Raw genomic sequence first — 9,158 nt, 5'->3', positions numbered from 1 at the left:
CATCGGTTCCTCTTCAAGTGACCTGGGGGATCTCCGGGGGGGGGGGGGGGCACATTTCCATCAGTCTGTTTACAGGTAAAGTTGGGCACCAAAACTGGAAAGTGCTTTAAAGGCTCAGCAACCACAACCCTCCAGGCCTGTGAAGCCAGGATCCCTCCTCTGTGCAGCCCCCATTCACTTCAAGCTGAGAAGGGGGGGGGACCACAATTCCCATAACACCTGTTGCATGGGCTCTGGATGATGGAGGTTGCAGCCTCATCTTGGCAGTGCCCCTTTTGATGGCCGGATTAAGGCAAACGGGGGGGGGGATCTCTTCCCTGGCACCAATGCTCGCCTAAGAAGCCCAGTGGCCGGCACAGCTGCCCTCACGGCCCCGTGAGGAAGGCCAAATGCACCAGAGGCCCCTTGGCTGGCCCGGAAGGAGGTGGAAGGTTGCCAGGGTGAATGCAGGTGAGCCCAGGCTGGTTCTCTGCAGGCCCCCTCATCTAGGGCACCTCTGTAGCCACTGAGGGGATGCTGTCTGGCCCCGGTTGCACCCCCAGCCCTGCCTCCCTGAAGGGCAGTGGCCCCACAGAGGCCCCCAGCACTGGCCAGGCTCCCAGCAGAGCCCCCTGCCCCTCCGCCTTTTCCCCACAGCAGGAGGGCTGGGCCAGGTCTCGCCCTTTGGAAAAACTAGGATTTCCTGCAGCTCTTTCTTTTTGCAAGACAGTTTTATTTCAAAAGCTGAAAAAGTCAGGACTAAGTTTGGAAGCAAATCAGAATAAAGTTGGACTTGCAGAGCCAACATCTTTAAAGTGCTCCGGAGATTTGCCTCCCTCTCTAGCTACTCTGTCCAACAAAATCCGCAGGACAAAAGGCCCTTCTTCCTGGGGGGAAGCCGACTGGAAGCCCCAAGGGCAGAGCTGGGCCCTGGTTGTGGTGCCCTGTGCCAGTAGCCCCCACTCTGCTTCCCAAGGCAGCCGCAGTGCCCCTCTTCCCCCGTTGGGCTGGGGGAGAGGGCTGAGGCCGAATGAAGGTCTATGCTCCCTAAACTGGGAACCCTCCGATCGGGGAACACCCGGCCTTGGCATCACAGCAGGTGCTTCTGCCGCCCACATCAGTGGCTCCGTTACTAGGGACGTGCCACGGGGGGAACGGTGGGAGCCAGCTGGAGTCCTGCATGGGTTGCGTCAAATACTGAAGCTGGCCTTCCTTCGGCCCTCGTAGGTTGTGCCACACACCCGCCCTGCAGAGGAGGCCTGGCACAGAGGGGTGGTGACAGCCTCCGCGTGGTCCTTTCGCTCCTTTGCAGGAAGCCTGGACCCGCTCATCCCACGGGCAGCTGTGTGGGCTGCGGCAGGCCGAGGTTTGGGAGAGGGGCTGGAGAGGTGGTCTGCGTTGCTCCAAAGGTCGAGGTCTTGAAGAGAGGCACGGCCGAGGAGGACTTGGGGGGTGCCGTACGGAAGGGGGTCTTCCCGGCATCGGGGTCTGGATCCACTCAGAGGCGCTTGTGGACGCCCAGGAAGGCGTTGCAGCAGGGGCAGAAGTGCTGGACGTCCTGCATAGCCTCCACGCAGAAGGGGATCAGGCAGCAGCCCAGCCAGCACCTGCGGGTGGAGGCAGAGCGCGGCCGGTTCATTCCAGCTGGGCAAGGGAGGGGGAGGAGCAGCTGCCCTGCTTCCCAGGGGACCCACTTACCCCACCAGGGCGAGGCCGCCACAGGAGAGCCAGGTCAGAGCTCCAGGCTGGTACGAGGTCCGGGTCACAACCATCTGGTTGCAGGCAGGACAGCAGATCTGCATGGGATGCTCCAGGAAGATCAGCGGCCCCGGGATGTAAACGGTGTGGAGGGGCACTGGAGAGAGAGGGAGAGGCGGGAGGTTATGGGGTGCCCCCCATAGACGCCCCTAGAACAGCTCCCAGGAGCGGCCCAGCTGCAGCCGGGGGCCATCCCCTCCCCTCCCCCCACCCCAGGCAGCCTCCTGCAGGCGCCGCTGGGACTCACCTGTAGGTACCGCTGGGCCTGGCTGGGGTTGCATGCCATAGGGCTGGGGTGGGAATGGAGGCTGGGGCTGGGCTGGGTAAGGGGCCGGTGTCCCCTTCTCAGAAATTCTCCCTTCAGGTGGGTAGGGGAACGGAGTTGGATTACTCCTGCCGGTCGATTCTTCGTAAGACGGAGGAGCTGAGGAAGGAGCAGCCATGTTTCTAGGAGAGAGGCCAAAAGGAAGCTGGGGTGCTTGGCCAGCCCCTCGCAGAAAGAGCCCTGCCTGGAGGAGGGGGCTAACGCAGCAACAGCGCTGCCCCAAGGGGAAAAGAAGCGGGGAGCTCCACACTCCTGGTCATCCCCCTCTCGCCCTTTTCCTCTCGGAGGCCCTTGGCCTTCATCCCCAGGAAACAGACGCTTCCTCTTGCAGGGCTCTTCCAGGAATGAAACCCTACACCCCCCCCCCAGGCCACGCAATGACCTCGCCTCGGCCGCACAGCTACCTCGGGTGGTGAGGAAGACCCTCACGGTGACTCCCCTTGGCCTGGCTTAGTGGCGGGTGCGGGGGAGGGCGAGGGTTTTCCTGGAATCCCTGCCCTGCCAGTTTTTTAGCCTGGCCTACCTCAACGGACTGGCCCTCTTGTGCCAAGAATGCTGTCACCCAGAGCAGGCCCCTTGACCCGGGATCTCCTTCCCCCCAGGAGAAGGTTGTCCCCAGGTGTTTGTCCCTACAAAGGGGAACAAAGGAGGCTCCTTGGGGATTTTCCTCATGACTCAGAAGAGAGAGGAACAGCTTCAGGGAAAGACACACACACACACCAACCATCATTTGGGGAAACGGGTTCTGTAATATCTGAACAGACGTCATAAAATGTGAGTGACAGGCGGGTCCTTGCTTGGCTCGCTCCCTTGGCAGGATGGGGCAGCCCCAGAACAATGCGCTTGTGGGTCCAGCCCCCACCAGCCCCGAAAGTGGCTCCAGGAGGAGTTTGGGAGGAGTTTGCACAACTCTGCAAGTGTGCAAAATTGCCTGGTCCGAGCATCCTGCTCTCAGCAAGGGGCAGTCCCTCCCCACAACTGCACTAGCCTTCCTCTTGGGGGCTGACCGTGGCTGCCCCCTCATGCAGGGCTTCAAGGCCCTCGCAGGCGTCAGAGAACCAGTCAGGGGCCGAGGGACAAACGCTGAAGACCTTCGGCCAGGCAGCCCCAGCCTCTCTGCTCCGTCTCCTCATCGCCTCTTTTCATGACTTCCGTCCCACTGCCAAGAAAGCAGTTTGAAGCTCCTCCTCCCTACCTACAGCTCGTGAACTGACTACCAACCCCCCCCCCTTTCCTAGAAGCCCAGAAAGCAGCCTGGAACCGCCCCTCCTCAGGCTGCTCTTCTGCAATGCTTCTCATTACACAACCCGAGTTTGATTTTCAGCACTTCCCGGCATGAAGGAAAGCCCTCCCCTCCCCCCCTGGCTCCTATTGACAGTGCAATTTCTTCAGTCCCTGGCCTCCTGTCCCCCCCCCAAATGCCCCACTTTCTCTTCTGGGGCACTCAAAGCCTTCCCCAGAGAAGAGCCCTGGGCAGAGAGGAGGAGGGAGTTGCAGAGTGGGAGTGGAGGGGTCCCACTCAATGCAAGGGGAGCATCTAGCCCCCCCCCTCCAGGACCCGAGGGGAGGGGAGGCATTTCCATCTCAGCCAATGGAAGTTGCTCTCAGAATTCCTCAAGGGGAACAGAGAAGGAGACCACACACCCACCTGCTGAGGCCCCAGGGTGGCTCTGGAGATGCCCAGGCCCCTAAGGAGCTGGGGGGCAGGGAGCCAGCCGGCCTTTGTGAGGTCAGCAAGAGCGACAGCTATGCCAGCCTCATAGAGGGCAGACCTTTGACTGCCTGTGGGGCAAAGCAGCTCACCTGCCTTGGGTCACAATGCTGCCCTACGCTGTCAACCCCACCCCCTCCCGTGTGAGTGATGCTCACTGACCACGACTGTCTGTCCCACCCCAATTTGTGGGGAAGGGGTCAACTGTCCTGAGCAGAGTGGACGATGGGAGGGGGGCTGTTGCAATGCAGCCTGGAAAGGGAGGGCAGGAACCCACCAAGGGAGAAACTGCCTTTTGGTTTTGTGCTTCTTTGCCAGGGAAATGCCATAATCCATACCGGGGCTGTAATTGTGCCGGTGAGCCTCACCTGTGCAGCAATTTTCAGGATGCCAGGATGATGATTAAACTCTGCCACCAGAGTGATGAACAAATAAATAAATACAATCAACCCACACTTGCAGAAGGGAGTAAGTGGAAAGTTTCAGTGCCCAGCCAAGTTGACGCTGGGGCTGATTCGAAAGAAAAGCACAGGGCGGAGGTCGGACCTCGCAACCGATGGGCACACTGAAAGCCTGAAAAAGGCCCTTTCTCTTCTCCATATGGGACGGGTCTGGACTAGATGATCTCTAATATCTTCAGCTCTTGCACCCTGTGTTTTTCACCATTCTAAGCTCCTAGGACGCTTAGTGCGGCCTTCCATCACACAGCCACTCTGTGTTGTGGCCACTCTGAGCATTTGTATGTGATGCCTTGCCCTGAATTGATTTTTAAAGGACAGAAAATGTTTCAGCTGTTTGGCTTAAGCAGGAAATTCGGCTAAAGCAAGTTTTAAAGCCCCTTCCCCCAGCCCCCCCCCCCACAATCTCCATCCCACTTCCTCCCCTGCCAGCGCCCGACACTTGCCCAGGCTTAAGGCCAGAAGGGGCAACCGCGGACTGTCAATCGGGGAAGGAGCAGAGGCGGAAGGGTCTGTTCGCGCTGCCCCCAGACGGCATCCGGGAGCTCCAGCAGGGCAAAAAGACAAGTTGGTTCCTGGAGCCGGAGCGGCCACCTCAGCCAGGCTGCTGGCGGGGTCCAGAGAAGCCGTACCACGGAATGCGGCGGAGGAGCAGGGCGGGAGGGCTCTGGGCCGGGCGCCCCAGCCCTGGAGCCTCGACCGCCGCATTCCCCGAGGGGCTCCCGCTTGGGCTCCTAAGCCGAGGGCCGGAGGGGGGAACCGGACGGAGCCTCCCCTCGTCCTCCCCCCTCCCCCTGCAGGAAACCCCGCGGCGCTCCCGACCGGCCACCCGGAAAGAAGAGCCGAGAGCCCGGCAGAAGCAGCCCGCCGTCCCCGCCTCCCCCTCCCGTCCCGCGCGGGGCTTCTCCGGGCCGCTGCGGCAGGTGGCAACGCCCCGACCGCGCTGGGGTTGGGAGGCGGCCGGCAGCCGAAGGTCGGCCCGAGCGAGGCTGGGGAAAACCAGCAGCAGCCGCGCTTTGCCAAAGCGCCTCTCCCCCCAACCCTGCGGGGCCGAAGCCGCCGAGCCGAGGCTCCCGGGCCCTCCCCGCCGTTTCCTGAGGGGCCCAGCCGGCCGCGCCCTCCCGCGCGGAGCCGAGGAGGGAGAAGGCGTCTTACCTCCCGGTCGCCAGACACGCGCTTCACCTGTTGGCCGTCGGGCTCTTCCGCCTGGCGGGATCGCGGCCCATCCTCCCCTCCCGCGCCCCTCCCGCCCCTGCAGGCCCGCCCCGCCCCGCCACACCCGCCCCTCCCCGCTGGACTCCCGGCCGGCTTGCCAGACCGCCGTCCCGGCAGCACGGCGAGAAAGAGCCGGCAGAGGTGCTTCGCCAGACCGCCCAGCCTCGGAACCCTCCTAACCCCAAAGCGGTCTCGACGGTTCCGCCGCCGCCCGACTAGCCCGGCGAGGTCGCCCGCTTGGGGACCGGGCCGCGTTGCCGATCGACGCGGGCGAAGGCAGCCCCCGCCCCGGTTCCTCTGCTCCGCTGCTCTCCTGCCGGATTTGGAGAGCCGTCGAGCAAGCGAAAGCGAACGGTTTTCTGGCGGAGCCTTTCCGAAGATCAAGGGGCCACGAAGGGAGTCGTCCTCCTTCCCTTAGGAGATGTTCAAACATGCTCACCTGTGTTGACAGGGTGGCCTGAACTGAATCGGCCTCTGGGTGGTCCCTGGCTTCCTTCCTTCGGTTCCTCCCTGGAGGCAGGTGGGGGCCTCTGTTTGACAGCCCTGGGCAACCGAGGCTCACCTGGACAAAGGGGGGGGGAAGGGTCTCTTCTTGGGCAGGATGGCACCCAGAGTAGCCATCCCTGCAAGAGAGCTACAGCCTCTGGGGGACCAGATGATCTCTGATCTCCTGGCATAGGTCCCCGGATGCCAGGGGTGGGGTGGGGGTGGGGAGTGTCTCATGGTTATAGCCTGGCTTAAAATGGGGAACCTAGATGGTGCCTCACAATTAAGGGCTCCTTCCTCATTCCCCTCCCCCTTGCTTCTCACACAGTTCATTTATACTCCCCCCCCCCCTTTGCTGAGCTCAGACTTCCATAAAAAGACCGTCCTGCTAATTAAAGCTCCTGAGTTCCTCCTTCCTTTCTTGACAACTGACCCATTTTTCTCTCTTCCTGGCTTTTCAGCCCCTGGAGACAATCCTGCCCCCCCCAAAAAAACTGTTTCTCAGGCTCCCCCTTGGAAGGAGGGGGAGGGGAGGGTGGGTCATCCCCATCTCCCCTTCTACAGGTTGTGTTCCCAGAAACAATGCTGAACTGGGAAGCTGGGGAGGGGTCTGGTGGTGGTCCTGCGTGGGCTGGCAGGAGAAAGAAGCTGGGAAGGGATGGCCCAGAGCATCCTGCAGGTCCAAGGGTAGAAGTCAAGCAGCCTCCTCTGCCACCCCCCCCCCCAAGTCCCTCCTCTCTGGAGAGGAGGAAGTGGCTCCCAAAACACATGGTGCTCGGTGGGACACCTGAAGAGCCTCTAGTCCACCTTACACTGAACAGAGGGATGCAGCCCTTCTGCCACTGTCTTTGCTTAATTCTGTTCCAGATTCAACCAGATTGTCTCTGCCTCTCCAGCAGAGATTGCAGCAGAACAAATCCTCCCCCTGAGGCTCAGGGAGGGGCTACTACGATGTGGGCAGAAGGGCACTTTCTTTCCCAAGCTGCACTTCAAGCCAGGTAGGCCCTTCTTCCAGCACACACACACACACACGATCGGTGATGCTGGGGCCTCCATTCTGAGTCAAGGAGCTCTGCCCCTAAGCATGCTGTAGAAACGCACCGGGGGGGGGAGGAGGAACGCCCCTCGCACCCCCACCCCAGGGCCAAGCATCGAGCTCTGCCACCCAAGGGCCACGGGGTCAGCCCAGTTCAGCTTTTGGGGATTAGTCCAGGAGAGCTGCCCCCAGCTCAGAGCTCAGTTAAACGTTTGGCAGGAACTGGATGAAAAAGCATGGCGGAAGAGGGTGGTATTTATTCCCAGATCTTCCCTAGGGCTGCTTGAAATTAACTTCCTTGGCTTCCAACATTCTCTACCTGTTTGCTAAAGAGCTCATGGTATGTGCCAAGAACCTGTGGTGTCTCCTTGCTGTCCGTTGCATTTCCTGCAGATGAAATACCCTCGGTCTACTTATGAGCATCGTGACATGTCAACCATCTCTAAAAATACTCTTGCCTGCTGTTTCCTGCGCATGAGATCCCAAGGAGGCTGTCGACGTCTCTCTCGCTCAAACAGCCATGAAGCCCCGACCCTTTGGGGCCAAGAGCAGTTTCCTCACTGCCCCTCCCAAGTCATGTTGGTTCCCCAGCTGTGCCAAGGTTTGATGCAGAGGGAATTCTTCCCAGTCTGTTCTGCTGGAGAGAAAGGATAAACAATGTAAGCTTCCATTACAGGAAAAACCAAAGAGGCCAGGAAATGTCTCCAATCAGGTCTATTTATGGGAGCAAGTGTGTCCAGGTTCATCATTTTTGTGATGCCGTAATGTGCAAAACCAGATTTTACCTGACTCCCTTTCCCTCCACTGCTGCCTGGTGTTCTCTGCCGAAAGTGCAGTTTTAGTCTTTATCTTTTCCCCGTTTGTTTTAAATAATATGCCACACTAAGTTTCTTCCATAGTAGCAGTGCATGCAAAAATAGCTCAGTGTAAAAATACAATATAATCTGACAATGTTAACAGATAGAAAAGCATTTTTAAAAAGTCTTCCTCAGAAAGCAAACGGGCCAATCCTTTCAGAAAGACAGAAGACTTTGACAAAAAACCACAAACTTCAATTGGGACCCCCAAAGAAGCCCATCCAGGAAATGATTACAAAGACGGAGTCCCATCAGAGGGTCTTCTAGGTCTCTTTCTTAGAGGGAGTTGCAGAAGATCTGAGCATGCAGCCAGCGCAAACTGCTCCTCCTGGATATTGTGGCTGCAAAGAGTGCGCAGGAAGAGAAGGTCTTTCCGTGATGAACAGAGCTGTGACGAAAGCCGCAAACAGCATCAAGAGGCCTTAAGGGAGGTTAGTGAGCAGCACAATGCCTGAAGACGGGTATGTGGATGGAAGGGAAGCTACTGAGCACGGCTACCCTGGGCAGAAAGTCACTTTTGTTGATGACCAATCCCACCACAGGCACAACCCCAAATTACATAATGGCAGTTCCATCAGTGTAGAGTTTGCAATAACATCTTTCTGGATTTAGAGGCTGTTGGTTTAAGCACTAAATTTGCTTGACCAGTTTTGGAATGACCACCTACAGACCTTTTTCGGAGCAAGCCAGGAGAACAATCAGTCTGTCAGCTGAGACTCTGTTCTCTGTTTCTCAGAGCCATGAAACATGGACAAGGTCAACCCAGATATTCTGTTGAAGCAAAACCCAAGATGTCTCCCCTTCCTTCCCAAAGCAGAAGCTGACTCCCCTGGGTGCCCTCTTCTTTCCAGGGATAAGGACCAAGGACAGCAGCAAGCCACCCTCCCACTCCAGAGAGGGCACTTCCTTTGGCGAGGGAATTGGCACCCCTGGAGCAACACAGTCCCTCTGTGGCCTTGTCAGAGGCATCCCAAGCCTGAGCCCCTCACCCTTTAGGTGCCCTTTTGCAGGGACATTGACTGGAGTTCTGGCAATTGCTACGAAGGGTGAAAATGCTTTGAGCCTGGAGAAGGCGGCAGAGTCTGCAAGGTGGCAGTCAGCCGTGGACTCCAAAAGGGGGAAGAGGAGAGCCAGGACTTGGTCCTTTGGATTACCAAAGTTGGCAGAATCCCTGGGGGTTGAATGCTGGGCAGACCCCTCCTTTTGTGTGACTTCCTAATCCTGGGCAGTGAACCTGCTAGAATCTGCATTGGGAAAGCAGACCGGGATGAAAATCTAGTCACTGGACTCGCTCCGTTGAGTTGACGATAGCAGCCCTGGTGCATTTAGGGTC

At 58.8% G+C, this 9,158-nt stretch overlaps 1 protein-coding gene across 3 annotated transcripts; it reads right to left on the bottom strand.

Annotated features, from left to right (window-relative positions):
* Positions 1–40: 40 nt before the first annotated feature.
* On the bottom strand, positions 41–6,075 carry LITAF (lipopolysaccharide induced TNF factor). 3 transcript variants are annotated; one of them, XM_081965451.1, is made up of 4 exons: positions 5,886–6,075; positions 1,985–2,184; positions 1,678–1,834; positions 41–1,586 (listed from the first exon to the last, which is right to left on the bottom strand). In XM_081965451.1, the coding sequence occupies exons 2-4, from the start codon at positions 2,178–2,180 to the stop codon at positions 1,478–1,480; spliced, it is 462 nt and encodes a 153-aa protein (XP_081821577.1). In that variant the 5' UTR covers positions 2,181–2,184; positions 5,886–6,075; the 3' UTR covers positions 41–1,477. The 3 variants fall into 3 exon arrangements, with proteins under 3 accessions (XP_081821577.1, XP_081821576.1, XP_081821578.1); XM_081965450.1 differs by lacking the exon at positions 5,886–6,075 and adding an exon at positions 5,387–5,499; XM_081965452.1 differs by lacking the exon at positions 5,886–6,075 and adding an exon at positions 4,142–4,625.
* Positions 6,076–9,158: the final 3,083 nt, after the last annotated feature.

The sequence above is a fragment of the Natrix helvetica genome, assembly GCF_964273705.1.
Source record: "Natrix helvetica genome assembly, chromosome: 13".
Taxonomy (NCBI): Eukaryota; Metazoa; Chordata; class Lepidosauria; order Squamata; family Natricidae; genus Natrix; species Natrix helvetica.
This window is presented reverse-complemented; position numbering and strand designations above follow the sequence as displayed.

Bases quoted from the DNA above. Each gene is read 5' to 3' on its own strand.
- LITAF (XM_081965451.1), bottom strand. From the start codon at position 2,180: ATGGCTGCTCCTTCCTCAGCTCCTCCGTCTTACGAAGAATCGACCGGC. The intron at 1,835-1,984 runs GTGAGTCCCAGC...CTCTCTCTCCAG, and splicing joins AGGCCCAGCGGTACCTACAG to TGCCCCTCCACACCGTTTAC. The intron at 1,587-1,677 runs GTAAGTGGGTCC...CTCCACCCGCAG, and splicing joins GGCGGCCTCGCCCTGGTGGG to GTGCTGGCTGGGCTGCTGCC.